General features: G+C 46.2%; 1 protein-coding gene across 1 annotated transcript in view; it reads right to left on the reverse strand.

Annotated features, from left to right (window-relative positions):
* The window catches only part of LOC135811971 (mucin-5AC-like), a 134,341-nt gene extending 119,414 nt beyond the window's left edge, over positions 1-14,927 (reverse strand). Inside the window, exons 1-5 of the mRNA XM_065325245.1 lie at positions 14,835-14,927; positions 14,694-14,749; positions 10,243-10,322; positions 7,009-7,059; positions 4,558-4,902 (exon numbers count right to left, since the gene is read on the reverse strand). Coding sequence (XP_065181317.1) covers positions 4,558-4,902; positions 7,009-7,059; positions 10,243-10,267 — 421 coding nt within the window. The 5' untranslated portion in view covers positions 10,268-10,322; positions 14,694-14,749; positions 14,835-14,927. The remainder of the gene's footprint in view (positions 1-4,557; positions 4,903-7,008; positions 7,060-10,242; positions 10,323-14,693; positions 14,750-14,834) is intronic.
* Positions 14,928-16,703: the final 1,776 nt, after the last annotated feature.

The following is a 16,703-nucleotide window of genomic DNA, read 5'->3' on the forward strand; positions in this document are numbered from 1 at the left end:
TGGAGAGTAAATACCCCGTTTTATATCAAAAGTCAAACTGCGACAATTTCGATGACACGGAGGAAGTAATAAGATAAAAGAATAAATTTCAACGCACCTCAATAAACGGCGCCCCACATACAGTGCCTCAGAAAAGTGGATTTTCCGACCAGTGTTTTTGTTGACGTCGCAACCAGATTATGTAGCTGCTTTGCAGAGACGTCTTACTGCACAAATTACAAATAAATTTTATTCTTCGATTAGAAAACCCAAGCGCTTTCAGAGCCCTCCGAAGAGAGTCCGGGCTGAAACCACGCACACCTACCTCAACCGAAAAAGAAACGACCTGCCACCCATTTGCTCGGCATTGAACGGCCAGATCCGCATACCGCCTGTCCTTCCGTGAGTTACTGACACTGAATCTGTCCTCAGCACAAACTGTCAACTCCATCAAGAATACAATCCTATGACTCTTAGATCACAGAACTACCGGTATATCTGGTCTTAGGGTGGTAAGTGCAACACAGCTAGGGAAAGAAATCTTTGCACTAACTGAGTCAACAAGAAGTTTCCAGTCTGAGGCCGCAGACAGGAGAACGCGAACTGGCTGCTCTCCCGCCTTGCAAAACGAGATGAAGTCAAGCTCATTTGAATTTTCCGTTTGTACGGTGATTACAGCAGCGCGGATTCGAATCTCCTCACGCATGTTCCTGACGATGACCCCGAGTGCGTTGTAGTGCCTCCAGGTGTAATGTCCCTGGTCCAGCGCTACGCGACAAGCGCCAAGCACGTGGCGCGTAGTACAGGCCCAGGCACGGCACAAACTACAGTACGGATCCACTACGGTGTTTTCCCAACAACGTAGGTTCGTCGGAGAAGGTAGCATGCGAGGGTTGATGCGAGAAGAAATTTCAAATCCTTACCAGTACCACCGTACAAAAGGGATTTCAACGAGAGGTCCTGCCACATCACCGATGTCCACTCCAACCACTTGCCTTGCACCTGAAGAGTCTTCAGCCTCAAAATCTGCTTCTGCACGTTGATCTCCTCAATTGTTTGAAGGAGATCCTTCCTCGGGGGTTTGGAATGCTGCTTCGGAGCATGAGCACCCAACCCTGCACGATGACTTGAAGATGATGGTGGACGGAGAGTCCCTGAACCTACTGATGCCTCTGCACACTACAGCTCTATTGTCGCCGCATATCGCTTTGTCAGCTTCGCATCCTTACTTCGACGCAGAGTGTACAGCGCCCTCATGCGCGCGACCCCACTCGATCGAAGAATGTGCCATTTGATGGACTGGCACCTTTTCCACACCGTAGGAAGGTAGTGGAGGCGTAAGCCAAAGCGGGGAGAGAGAGAGACACAGAGAGAGAGAGAAAGAGAGCGAGAGCGAGAAAGAGAGCGGGACAGACAGCGGGACAGACAGCGGGACAGAGAGCGGGAGAGAAAGTGAGAGCGAGATTGAAATAGAGAGCGAGAGGGAGAGCGAGAGAGCGAGAGAGAGAGCGAGAGGGAGAGCAAAAGCGAGAGAGAGAGAGAGAGAGAGAGAGAGAGAATGAGAGAGAAAGGAGAGAGAGAAAGGAGAGAGAGAAAGGAGAGAGAAAGAGAAAGAGAGGGAGAAAGAGAGAGAGAGAGAGCCGGCGGGGAGAGAGAGCCGGCAGGGAGAGAGAAAGAGAAAGAGAGAGGGAGAGAGAGAGAGAGAAAGAGAGAGAGAGAGTGAGAGAAAGAGAGAGACCGTGGAAGATCGTTTGGTATGTAAGAGTAGCTGATCGAGTTATAGCCTCCTCTAGATCTAGTGCATGTGGCAGAGCCCGGAATATTCGCTTTTCGCCTTCTGTTCTGACCCTGACTTGAGGAGCATTCAATCGGACACTTGTCGCGAACCGGATGGAGCGTCTCCCAAAGGGACCGCAGAGAAAAAGGACACTGAGCAGATTGGACTCCTGCCCTCGAGTTGCCAGAATGTTGCTTTGGACGCCAACTGGAGTGGTGCGTGTAAGCAGGGGGCTAGCTTTGTAGTGGAGGCACCGATGGACTAGTACCAGAAGCTTTTTTAGCAGTTGCAGTAGGCTGGAGACACCAAACAGGGATTGAAGAAAGCTGTGGGCACGAGATTACGCTGTTGGAGGGCTGCCCGCAGACCATTCTTGGAGAGTTTGCAGAATTGATCAAGAAGGGTCTTGGATATGCTGGATAGGAAGCAGTTGGAACCATATTATGCTAAATGTGACTGGATCATTGAAATGTACCAAATTCGCCTGGCCTTCAAGCTCAAATAACATCCATGCTGCCAAAGCTGACCAATCGCACTGGCTGTTCTCTTGGAAAGGTGACCGATATGGGGAGCCCAGAAGAGATCCTCATTAAGGCTGCGTTCACACGACAACGCTGGGGGTGAGAACGCAGCAAAATCCTTTCGGATGCATGGTTCATTTACACGGTAAGCGGAGCAAAACGTAAAAGTTGTACACCAAAACTAAAGAAAACCAAAACCCTGGCCAAGGTGGAAGAATTTGAAAACGGAAATGTTCTGCCGGATAAATTTGCGTGTAATTTATACGAAAGAGAAAGGCGGAGGGTGTGTTAACAGTCGAAACGATCTGCTGGCCTCGTTTTCCGTCACTTTTGTTCCGTTTTCAGCCGTTCACACGGATCCGGCAATCAAAAAAACTGTTTTTACAATTTTCGTCATGTGACGAGTATTGTCGTGTGGCCTGTTTTCAACTATTCCTAGAGTGTGATTGGTGCTTCCACAACAACACTTGGCACATGACGAACTTTGGCGGATCCTTTGCTCCCGTATAGACGCGTGAAAACGATACAAACCGACACCACCTCGGATCAGCTTTTATCGTGTAAAAGCACCAAAACGAAAAAAGAAATGCGGGACTGAAAACGGAAAACTGGCTGTGCGTTGTCGTGTAAACGCAGCCTAATAGTCACTCCAAGGTACTTGGCAGAGGTGGTGGTGGTCAAAGCTAGTCCATGGCAGTGAACATGACTGGTTACATGTGTTGCATCTCTGGGCTTGATAAAGAGCACCTGGGTGTTCTGCGCATTCAGTAGCAATCCAATACTGTCTAGCTAATCTGCTACCCTACTGATGGCCGCTGACAGTCCCTCGCACTCCACCCTGGAATCAGAGTGAGAGCAGTCTAGGATGGTGTCATGTAAGCACATGTATGTGTCTACTGTGTCCTGCCGCTACTCCGGCTTTGGCCGTGACCACGATTTGTCTCGCCATTTTCTCCTTTTTTAATATCCTTTCTTTTCTCTTTTTGCTGAGAGCTTTCTTCTCGCCGTGACCACGATTTATCTTTCCTTTTTTCTTCTTCTTTTTCTCCTTTATTTCTTTATTTCTTTCCTTCTTTTCTCTTCCTCCTTTGCTGAGAGCTTTTTGTTCCCATATTTTCTTTTCATCTGTGTCTGCTGTCGAGTTTCCCATTCCTGGGTTACTTGGGACCTAATTCGCTTCATTGTCATTGGACATGTTCAGTCCGTTCGGTTTGCGAATTCAAATAAGCACAACCATGTCATCAGCGAATTCCTAGTGTGAGACAAGGCCCGGTACTTCAGACTTCAAACTTGCTGTGTAGACGGCAATGAGCTGTGTTTCTAACACGCTGCCCTGAGCAACTCCTCGGGTGCAGGGCACTGCTTCGGACAGGTTACCGCCGACTCACACGCGTTGAGTCTGGTCATCTAAGTCACGGCAAAACCATATTAATGCAGTGCCAGCAATGCCGAGATGGGAAAGCAACCACGGATGGTCGATTTCAAAATTTCATAATTCACTCAGCAGCTTGTGATCTCCTCCATCCAAAGATAAAGACTAGACACTAAGCAGAAGCAACAGAAGCGCCTCCAAGTCCTTTGAGTGCAGCTCTATTGCACCTGAGCAGCATTAATTTCCTTCTGTTCATGACTTTTACACAACACAAAACAACGATTCCAAGTTCTTCGTGCTGCTGAAGCTCAAGAGGTCATCTTGGTACCCACTGCGCATGGCTTGCACTGGTATGAGTCATGGGGAAACCCCATGCGCAAACAATCTCTTCTCGAAAATTTCAAAAAATATTTCAGAAGAATGCAACCGCAATCCGATCTTCGTCGCTCGAGTATTTCGCATCGCCCTGCCACAAGTGACACACTGCTGGAAAGGTAATTTCCTTAGCTTTCTAACAAGCTATCATTTGTGAACATGAAAGAAAGAACAACGGAGATACAAAGATGTGTACACTGATCTATGCTCAAGACGTACACAGTGCGCGTTTGGACAAGTATACTCGTGCCTGGGAAATCACCAGGGACGAGTATACTGGTCCTTGGGCTTGAAAGGGTTAAAGCTTTTCAGTTTTCATGGGCACTGGAGTATGGAAACATGGTACACGTACAAACGACCAGTACAATGAAGTAGGTAACCACCCCTGCCCGTACACTTAAGTAGTCATTAACCGCTAGGCTCTGCCCACCCAATTCTTCCTCACTCGTTCTCCTTTCTTACACTATTATCTCTTATTGGCCACTGGCTATCGTGAGAATAAAGATTTGAAACAACATCAATGACCTGCTTACATATTACATGTAGTCGAAAGGTTTGTTGTGCTGTCATGGCACCTGGTACATCTGATATACATTCGTACAGTCCAGTGTATCTTTCGTCGAGAGTGGGGTGGTGGACAGTGTCCCATTCAACAATAGTACTAGTGGCACTGCCACTCTGATCAAACGGTTGGTTATGTTCACCAACAACCATATTATTGTCAGTGTTAATCAGTTTAATATTTGAACCAGTAGCACCCTGGGCCTCGCATGATGGTAAGTAGCTTACTCCAATATCTGCCGTACGTTGTACCCGTAGGTAGTAAGCTATGAACGGAGCGGTGCCTTGCCCAACAGCCTTCAGTGTAAGAACTTGACCTGTAGAAGACAAGCAGACAGAATAGAGGTGATTGTGCTGACCCGTCCATGCTGAAAGAAAACGGCAATTTGAGGAGAGGTGACAGTCCTGATCTGGAAAATCTACATCCAGATTTGTTTCCTGACCCAGCAGTACATATCATTGAGCAGCACAGAAGTAGGATTAATATTGGGTACGTGTATCACAATCAGGTTCATACAGGGTGCTGGAGGTATTGAACATTGGTGCGGACACGCAGAAGGGGGGGGGGGGGGGGTCCTCCTCTGGAAGAAGAATATGATTGACCAGAATTAGCACTTTGGGGAAGAATATAAAATTTATTGTTGGACTCGGATGGGGAGCGAAGGAAAAATTTACAGAAAATGAAAAGGACCCAGGAACTACAAGTTATGCTATAATGTCCACAAACACCACCAATCAGCGCATGTGATATCATTGCACGACACTGACCGACGGTACTGATGTTCTACAACTAACTGGCTAACAGCTCTAGCACTTCTTGGATTCGCACCCCAACAGCCTTCCAACTTGGAAGGTTCTAACTTATCTTCGCATCTTTTGAGCCACACAAAGTGTGTGGGATGTTCCTTTCCGTCCTTGAATCGTGGTTAGACGGTATTGTCCAATGGTCTTGCCAGTATCGTCATCGACATGCATGAACACAAGTCCTTCACAGCTGAGATTTTCAGCTCGTGCTTATTTTGGTTGCGCTCACCTTCCCCTCCTTATGTTATTTCTATAACTTAGAACCTTTACAAGTTGGAAGGCTGTTGGAGTGCGCATCCAAGATGTGCTAGAGATGTTAGCCAGTTAGAATGTCCATACTGTCGGTCAGTGTCGTGCAGTGTTATCGCATGAGCTGATTGTTTGGGAACTGGTGGTGTTAGGGGACATTAGGCCATGGTAAAAAATTAAGTTGATTCTCAGGTCATGAGCCTGTGAAAATCGGTGCGAGTGAGCGATTTATTTTATTTTATTCCCCACAATTATTTTAATTCCAAAGATAGGGTCACACATATGTACATGGTGACATGTTCGTTATTCAGACCAGGGAGTAGAAAAATATCGGTATTTTACTACTCCCTGATTCATGCCTTTCACATTGACCGTTTTCATGCGCGCATATGCATGCATAGAAAATAAAAAATTGTCGGTGCGCCGCCAAAAATCGGTGCGCGTGTACTAATCAAAGATAATTTTTACCATGACCTTATAGCGTAACTTGTAGTTCCTTGGTCCTTTCTATTTTCTATAAATTTATGGCTGGTCTGGCTATAATAGAGAGCATTGACTGTGGCACAACCTGTAGTCCTGTACAGACATATAGTCTTATGCAGGTGTGGGATACCCCTATACTTTTTAGGCGTGCAAAAATGCGTAGGAGGGATTTTCAGAATGTCCATTTCTGAAATCATTGGTGCCAATTTGGCCGCACCGATTCCGATGCCCCTGACATTACATCAACGATGACTGGCATTACCTAGAGAATAGCCCACCGCCACCCCTCCCGAGGGTTTGGAACTCCCATGTACTCTGATGCACTGGTGTGTACTCTTTTGAGTGATTGGAATCTTCCTGCACGGTTCATCCTTGAGTGTTATAACGCCTATCCGCCTGACTGTACAGTGCATGCTTAGATGACTTAACCCATTGAACGCTGATGACGTCTATAGACGTCATTGAAAATGCCCCCATTCGCGGGATGAACTATATAGATGTCATGGGATTTCTGGCACTGTCTGGTGTGTAAAAGCACTGTTAGTCGGTGCATCTGCCGCTAGGGTTTACCGGGTTTTAGCGGCCATCGTGAGTTCCCTTCGAGAATGGACATAATGATTTACTTTATTTGCTGGATTCCGTGCCTAATTTCCTAAAATTGGCAGACCCGATCTGAGCGGCTGATTTGCTCAATTGTTTTCCACTTCTGTAGAGTTTAACTGCTAGTGAAATTCTAGCCGTTGAGTGAAGAACATGCTTGTAATGTGCAGTGACAAGGATTGTCGGGTTCAATTTTCTTGTTATAGTGAGTAGATGTGCCCATTTTGCAGTGTTTGGCGTACTAGCGCCTGAAAAATTCAACAATGCCATGAGGTGCAGAGACTTACCATTGCAATATGGAACACAGGCGATAAGGGCAGCAACGAGAATCAAAAATCCTGTGAACAGACCGCATGTTCACGACCGGGAAATAAGGAACAAACAACTCGCACATACACACGCACATACTCACACATACACACACACACACACGCACATACTCGCGCACACACACGCGTGCACGTGCACACACACACACACATGTGTGCACGTGCACACACACACACACACACACACACACACAAACGCACAAATGCCCGTTAAAGGGGAACTGTCACAACAAAATTCTTTGTCTTACCTTGTAGTTCTTTGGCTCCTGATCACGATGATGTTATTCGTTTTTCTCTGCAATGACTGGAAGTGGGTGAAAACTTGAGAAGAAGGTTCCCAAAATTGTCCCAAAGTACCGAGTGACGTCACGCCGGACTTGACCTCCACGCGTACATTCATCGTCAAAAACGAAGTCCAGCCCGTATGCTGGTCGATCGAGCCAACTGTTCGATGTACGGTGCACGCTTGCCTTCTGGACTCGGACACTCGATGTGTACGTTGTACACAATGAGAATGCCAAAAAGGGACAAAATAAACAAAAAGTCGACAGCAGTTTGTCGCACTGGTAGTCTACTTCCTCCACGAAGCTCCAGCTCTTTGTTTTATTTGTGATTACAAAGGAGTGGAAGGATGTTTGTTTGCTGTTAGTGTGACACACATACCTGGTGCTTGAAAATGATGTTGTTGTATTGAAGCTAAAGGTAGCGGTGTTACCCACCCGGCTCTGAAATGAAAGACGTCGGAGTTTGTCATCTGCATCTTCAGCAACATTGCCAGATGAATCGCCTTCACGTACCTACATTGCGTTCCTTTGGGGCTCGGGTTGGTGATGTTATCGCCGGCCGGAGGAGTACTGTTTTCTGCATACACACTCATCATTGTGTTGTTCCTCACACGAAAAGTTCAAAACAACGACGTACTTCCATGCTCACAGAATAAAACTTAGATCCTCACAGAAGAAGTCAGAAAGGTGAAAGCTCAGCTGCATTTTATTTTTTGATTTGGCTGTGTAGCTGCACGTGGGTCTCTGACTCTTTGGCATTCTCCTTTGGTACGACGTACCCATCCGTGTTACAGTTCAAAAAGCACACATGCACCGTACATTGGAACAGCTAGCTCGATCGACCAGCACACGGGCTGGACTTCGTTTTTGACGACAAATGTACGCGTGGAGGTCAAGTCCGGCGTGATGTCACTCGGTACCTTGGGACAATTTTGGGCACCTTCTTTTCAAGTTTTCACCCACTTCAAGCCATCGCAGAGAAAACGGATAACACCATCGTGATCAGGAGCCAAAGAACTACAAGATAAGGGGTCGTCGCAAAAATTTGTTGTCGTCCTGAACGAACATGATTCATTTGGGGGGAGGGGGGGGGGGGTGCGAGTCGAAATCGCAAGTCGACTGACACTGTACATATGACATGCACATGCATGAGATTTTCGTCATCCAGCATAGCAAGCTGTGTTCGTTTCAGGGAAAGGGGGGGGGGGGGAGGGGTCCGAGTACGAAATGAACGATGTTCGTTTCAGGGACGACAGAAAACTTTTGCGACGACCCCTAAGACAAAGAAATTTTTGGTGACAGTTCCCCTTTAAAGGGGAAGTTAAGGCAAAAATCAAAATTTCACCAGTTTTAGTCTTCGGGGTGCGGAGTCGAATGGTCTTGGTCCGAGAAAGCTGAGACCCTCCCTTCCTACTTGAATCCCAATCGAACTCGCGCACTTGCACCGAAACTGGGTACCTGCGCCCTACTAGATGGGGATACGTACGCAAAATGTCACTAAAAGCGCCATTTCGTTCTTATAAAAGCACGGATGACCGCGATTGGCCCATATGTTGTAGTCTTTTGGACGCTGAGTCGACTGGTTTTGGTCCTAAACGGCTGCGATGCAGCGTTCCTCCTTTATTCCCAATCGAACATGGTTGAGCAAGCGGTCATGTGATCCTGCGTACACCAGTCATCTGGTCACCGTGCCTGCAGGGTACAACTTACTAGCCTGTTTGACCTTTTTTGGGTGCAGTCCTGTCACTCGAGTTGAACTCGAGTTGAACCTTGGTGTGAAAGTTGTTGCCTGTTGGCGTGGTGACCTGGTGATTTGGGCACCCAGGAGCACTTGACCACTTGTTCAACCATGTTCGATTGGGAATAAAGGAGGAACGCTGCATCGCAGCCTTTTCGGACCAAAACCAGTCGACTCAGCGTCCAAAAGACTACAATATGTGGGCCAATCGCGGTCATCCATGCATTTATTAGAAGGAACTGGCGCTTTTAGTGACATTTTGCCTACAAATCTCCATCTAGTAGGGCGCAGTCACCCAGTTTCGGTGCAAGTACGTGAGTTCGATTGGGATTCAAGTAGGAAGGGAGCGTCTCAGCTTTCTCGGACCAAGACTATTCGACTCAGCACCCCGAAGACTACAACTGGTGAGATTTTAATTTTTGCCTTAACTTCCCCGTTAACAATACGCACCTCACTATTGCAGCCAGATCTAGTGGGTGTACCCAAGACATGCAGAATTCCTGCACTAACTTTGACATACATCAATGTTTTCAAACAAATATATTTTCAGTATTGACCTACAGAATGACTTCATCAATTCTTTTGATGAAATATAATGTGTGAGCAGAATGACGTCATCAGTGCTCCAAACCGCATGGGCAGTGTGGCTCTCGCTGACTTAATCAATACCAGGTGCTATCTTATGACATACATATACAATGCTAATATCATCTTTCGCCTGAATCAAGCTCTGCTTCCCCTTACGGGAACGCTGGTGCCACAGATCACAGCAACACTCTTCCAGATCTCGTAAAAAAACTTGTTCTGGTCTATGTTCAAGTAAAGAAACCAAGTGGAATGTGAACTGGGAATTTCCCCTTCCAAATTTGACACTTGTCTGCCCCATCGAAATGATATGAAGCAGACCAGTACGCCTTTGAGTAGGCTGTGTGTTGCATGCATGTGTTACAGTTTCTGTTCCGGGTATGGATACCAGACCAGAGGAATGTTGACCAGTGCCAGAGAGGTAAGGCCCACAAACATAAATGAACCCATGGAGCTGGATCAAAGTAGATCAAAAAGTCAGCTTTGTCATGACCCAGGCATGGCTAGTAACTTGGTAAGGATACGTTCAACTTTGTATTCAACCTACACAGCTCTACACATTGATAGAAGCCAAAATGGACCTACCCGAACGATTGTTCATTGTCGCCATCTTTGAGTCCTTGAATACAGCCAAACCACAACAGTGGTGAAGAAACCTTGTGGCACTACAGAGAACAGCAAACACAAATGCAGGGGGAATTCATGAATGGAGGCAAATATATGCAGATCTGCACACAGACATGCACACAGACATGCACACACACACACACACACACACACACACACACACACACACACACACACACACACACACACACACACACACACACACACACACACACACACACACACACTGACATTCACACAAATACACACACTCACATACACCCATCAAAAAATACACTGGCACTTACAGTGTTGGTTTCCTTACTTGCTAGACTGATTTTATATGATTCTGGACTGATTTGAATCATATTATCTTCCTTATTGGCCATGGGCCATCGTGGAAATAAAGAATAATAATAAACCCACCCACCCAAACAACACATACACACAAACACACACACAACACATCCCCACACACAAACACACACATGCACACACCCAAGCACACACCTGCACACACACAACACATACACACAAACACACACATGCACATACACAAACACACACACACATAAACCTGCACACATGCCCAAATCTGAAGCGACGACAGCGAAAAAACTATGTTGGACATAGGAACGTGTTCTGCGATTCCACCATAAACCAGCTTACAAAGCTGATGAATTGACCGCCACTAATTTTTGCCTGTTCTACTTCACGCAGTTGATTGAACTACTTCACACGTCACACATCACACACACGCATGTGCACGCGCGCGCGCGCGCGAAAGCACCCTCACAAACACACATACACGCACACTTATACACGTGCATACACACATGCGAACACAACACACGTACACACAGATACACGTTCATGAACACACGCGAACACACACACACACACACACATTAACTACAACACACAACAGCTTGCGGTTTGGAGGGTGCTGGCCAGTGAGAGGCTACGGAGAGAGCAGGATCTTGGCGGAGCCAAGACGATAGTGACGTCTGAGGGACAAAGACAGAGAGCCCTGAGTAGCCGGAAATGGCCAACACCCGTTTGTTTTCTTTATCAGAAGCAAATAAGAGATGAGAGAAGGGAGGTGGGTGGGTGAAACACAACGATCTGACAAGAGTGATCCACACACAGAACGGATCGAAATATATAACTAGGCCAAATTTAGCATGCCACGATGCATGCCGCCTACGTTCAGCGTCGTGCATGAAGGAATGCCACGTTGAGTGTTATGTTGAATGACACGTAGAATGCCACAACGCATAGAGTACCATGGGAGCATGCACCAAGACGTTTGTCCGACATGGTTACCGTGATGCACAGTGCACGTGACCGTAGCCAGCAGCAAAGCATCAGCATGCAGTAAAAGCGCTAGCAATCGTAGCAGCATAGTGGCAGCAGGAAGCAGCCGCGTGCACCCATCAATCTGCATTATGACTATAATGCTGCACACACACACACACACACACACACACACACACACACACACACACACACACGCACACGCATACACACACGCAAACCCACACCCACACACACATTAGACGTCAAGAAACACATCACACCACATTTCAAAGCTTTGCCTGCGCCAACAACGTTTCCTCCGCTTCACAAACTAACATTACAGATGTCTCAAACTAAGCACACAACCTATTTCTGAAAACAGAACAAAAAACCCGCGTGCCTGATTAAAACAACAGCAACGCTCCTGATAACCACGTGACAACATTGAAAGTGTTACACTGTACTGGGTCTCTTTTACTGCTAAGGGTGACTTGAGGAGTGACAACATTGAAAGTGTTACACTGTACTGGGTCTCTTGTACTGCTAAGGGTGACTCGAGGAGTGACAACATTGAAAGTGTTATACTGTACTGGGTCTCTTGTACTGCTAAGGGTGACTTGAGGAGTGACAACATTGAAAGTGTTATACTGTACTGGGTCTCTTGTACTGCTAAGGGTGACTTGAGGAGTGACAACATTGAAAGTGTTATACTGTACTGGGTCTCTTGTACTGCTAAGGGTGACTTGAGGAGTGACAACATTGAAAGTGTTATACTGTACTGGGTCTCTTGTACTGCTAAGGGTGACTTGAGGAGTGACAACATTGAAAGTGTTATACTGTACTGGGTCTCTTGTACTGCTAAGGGTGACTTGAGGAGTGACAACATTGAAAGTGTTATACTGTACTGGGTCTCTTGTACTGCTAAGGGTGACTTGAGGAGTGACAACATTGAAAGTGTTATACTGTACTGGGTCTCTTGTACTGCTAAGGGTGACTTGAGGAGTGACAACATTGAAAGTGTTATACTGTACTGGGTCTCTTGTACTGCTGAGGGTGACTTGAGGAGTGACAACATTGAAAGTGTTATACTGCACTGGGTCTCTTGTACTGCTAAGGGTGACTTGAGGAGTGACAGCATTGAAAGTGTTATACTGTACTGGGTCCCTTGTACTGCTAAGGGCGATTTGAGGAGTGACAACATTGAAAGTGTTATACTGTACTGGGTCTCTTGTACTGCTAAGGGTGACTTGAGGAGTGACAACATTGAAAGTGTTATACTGTACTGGGTCTCTTGTACTGCTAAGGGTGACTTGAGGAGTGACAACATTGAAAGTGTTATACTGTACTGGGTCTCTTGTACTGCTAAGGGTGACTTGAGGAGTGACAACATTGAAAGTGTTATACTGTACTGGGTCTCTTGTACTGCTAAGGGTGATGTGAGGTGTGACAACATTGAAAGTGTTATACTGTACTGGGTCCCTTGTACTGCTAAGGGTGACTTGAGGAGTGACAACATTGAAATTGTTATTCTGTACTGGGTCTCTTGTACTGCTAAGGGTGACTTGAGGAGTGACAACATTGAAAGTGTTATACTGTACTGGGTCTCTTGTACTGCTAAGGGCGACTTGAGGCGACCAGAATGATTATGTGTCTACAAATATTTTCGTATCTCCGCCTCTAAAACACAGGATAGTTACAAATGACCAGTCTACGCGTTCAGGAGAACCTTGGCTATCGACTCATCACATCGTTTTGTGTGAAAGAATATAGATGTCGCCAGGGCGAAGCCTGAAGTGCGCCACTCGAACAAACAATTGTCGCGAGTAGAAAACATGAAGTATGAGCATCGCTGTTATCTTTTTTTTTCACGGCAATCGAAACATCGAGATTTTGAGTGGCTTTCAGGTCAACTTTATCCGCGCTGAAAGTTGACTGTGCTGCGCTCGATCGAGCGCGTGGGAAAGCGCAAATGCTACGAAAATGCAGAGCACAAACTTCGATCAGACATCCTCGCGAAGAAGACAATTTTCGCTGCATCTTCGCTTTCTAGTTGTCTACCTGGCCTTGATATCTTTCCACACAGCCAAATTTTGTAAAGATCCGTGGAGATCTAGCTGAGTTATGACACACTGATTCTCGCTCAATGGCACTTCGAGGGCTAAACACAAGTACATGACAAGCAACGAAAACAGACAGTGAAACCAGACAGCAGACTGACAACACTTTGTTATGTACTCAAGCTCACACATTCTTCTCGTGCTTTTCCCCACTGCCACTGGTAAAGATTTGAAATCTACAAAAATCGTCTATAAACATTTCAAGCAAGAGTACATAAACCAGAGTGTGCACCTCCATAAAACCACTCTCACAACGAAGTGAAGCATGGAAAGCCTTTATGTTATTGGGCCTAGTTCCTGTTTAACTGAATCACCGAGGCGATGAAGAGAAATTTGTGTGCGTGTTTCGTCTTTTGTACAACAAGCAGCAATGCGCACCCGAAGAAAAAAACCTTGGTGATACGGGGAAATAGCCACGTGAACCTGCGTGAGATCATGCTGATATGCAGCAAAAGTTTGTGCTTATGAGCTAAACAACAGCACTTCGAGGCGAGACGATTTCCCCCTCAGCATCACGCCCTGGATTACAAGTGACCACAATGCGCTGATCTCGCGACAAGAAATAAGCAAGAAAGTCAACTGTACATACTACATACAACTGTACTAGATACTAAGTGATTACGAGTTTCATACAGGTACAATGTAGTGTTTGGCGCATGGAGTTTACATGTGTCAGCAATTTCCACTCCTAATATCACAATTCACAATACTCTACTACAAGGAGCAATATGGAGAGGAGGATGAGTCCCTTTAACAATTTGCTCGACGATTCTCGCTGACCCCAGCCGACCAGGAACCCGCGCGCCTACAACCTCTGCCTGACACCCAGATACATGCCGACAGTTCTTGCAGACAGCGAGAACACATCAACACACGTCATATGGAATACAAGAATGACACCGGCATCATAGCTCACACAGCCATGGGGCCAACAGAAAATATAGCGTGTTGAAACGAAGCACAAGTACGATATATATCATGAGAGGGGGACTAACCACAGAAGCAGAAACTCACCGGGAGGAAGACGGAGGCTACGTTGACCAAAGTCCGCAAAGAGATCCAAAAAAGGTCTGCGAGCAGAGTAGAGAGACTGACTTAGCTAGAGACTGAACAACTATCACTAGCACTTGATACTTCGTGGAAAACAGCACTCACCACACACACGTTGGAGAAATGAAGACCAACAGAATCAAGACCAACAGATTCAAGACCAACGGATTGGGAAACTAACTACTTGCTCTAACAACCGGTACAGATAAGAGTGACGCTGTTGTTGTCAGTGGTCTCTTTTCTTCTCCTTGCGTAGCCCAGCTTTTGCATTGCGTCTTCCGGAAATCAAGGTTTGCAGGATTCCATCCGGAGAAACATGCCAAATTCCTGCACTTTTTCAGATTAATATCGGTTTCGCCCGATGTTTGGACCGATTTCTTTGGTGTGTTTGAACCAATTTTGTGAAGTTCCTGAGTTTCGTTGTCACATGATAATGTAGTGCATATTTGCACGGCGCACCGTATATCGGTAAGCCATATTGCCCAAGCAATAAGAACTTACCGTACTGGCTTTCCGCATTCACAATGGACTCTTGAACTCGGTCGTACCACATGTGCACAGCGTAGATCTACGTCGGACCAACGCTTTCGGTACCCCAGTTTGTACATGCGTCAGCTCTTTTGCATATTTGGCATGCGCATTGCGCACTGGATCAGATCTTGGACTTGCCCAGCATGCAGGCCGGGCCTAGGGATCTAGGGAGTACTAAAAATCGTTTTTTATTACTCCCTACAAAAAAAGCTAGCTGGACATGTCAAAAATAGACGGGCAGAATAATTTACCGCAGTCAGGGGGTACCGTAGTAAAATACCGGACTCCGTTAGCTCATCTGTGCACCTTCTGTATTGCCAGCAAACAATGTAGCCTATTGATCTCTGCATCAAGGTAGCCAATCTGCAAATTGAAAAAAACCCGGTATTTTACTACTCCCTGCTCCAAACTACATGTATAGTAGCTGTTGACCTGCCCTATGAATGTATGATGCGTGCATTTCCCTGTGTGTAGATCCACAAGTAAAACTGTTACTTGCATGGACATGGAGTAAAACGAACGGAAAATACATAGTCATGGGACATCACTCAGACCAGTAGCTACTGTAGTAGGAAGTTATGCTGAGATGGCGGACCCTACGAGTACAACTCCGTCGCAGCGCGAACAACATCAACCAAAAAAAGAATGTAGAAGAGCTCGTACCGTATGTACGCACCTTTAAGGTGGCTCGCGCCTATTTCTAAACTCGTCTTTTGCGCAGGTTCTCGCGCATCCTACGTTCGAGAAAAGACATGCAGAGTTGGCGTAGCGAGCTTTGTATGTAGCGCACTCCAGTTTCGAAGGGTCCAGCTCGAGCAGATGGCCTGAGTACGAAACTCTCGTACTCGAGTCTAGAGTGTGAGCTTTTTTCTTCTTTTTTTTCACTCCTTCACTTGGCTACTTTTTTTTAGGTGCATTTTTTACTTGTGGAAATTGTCACCTGTCAGAGAAGGATGTCCCTTCCAGCAGGCACGGCCCATGCCCATGGTCGGCTTCGGAAAAAGAGTAGAATAAAAGCGTTGGAGTCTATGTGGATGTCTTGGAAGGAATGGGGGACGGCACAGACGGGTACGTGAATGTGTAAAACCTGAGTATTTTGTATTTTCGTTGAATTGGTTCAAGTGACTTGGCGAGTCCCTTCCACAGTAGAACGCCATCCTTCGCAAAATTTGTCTGACTATTTTGTCAAGAATGGCCGTTCTATAATGATAAATCGACTCTGAAGCCAGTGGATTGTGGAGGTCGCCCTTGAATATAAATTGAAATGGTCACGAATGTACGAAAGTATTTTTGATTCGAACATGTACTGGACAACGTGGTTGCATTGTGTCAGTAGAGGGTACTACTGTAGTATCTCACCATTTCTTTATGGTAATCGCTGTCCACCAAGAACTCTACTATAGTTATTGCCACGGCTTGATCACAGCGGTACACTGAGTTTTT

Source organism: Sycon ciliatum, chromosome 3 (genome assembly GCF_964019385.1).
Source record: "Sycon ciliatum chromosome 3, ocSycCili1.1, whole genome shotgun sequence".
In the NCBI taxonomy this organism is placed as follows: Eukaryota; Metazoa; Porifera; class Calcarea; order Leucosolenida; family Sycettidae; genus Sycon; species Sycon ciliatum.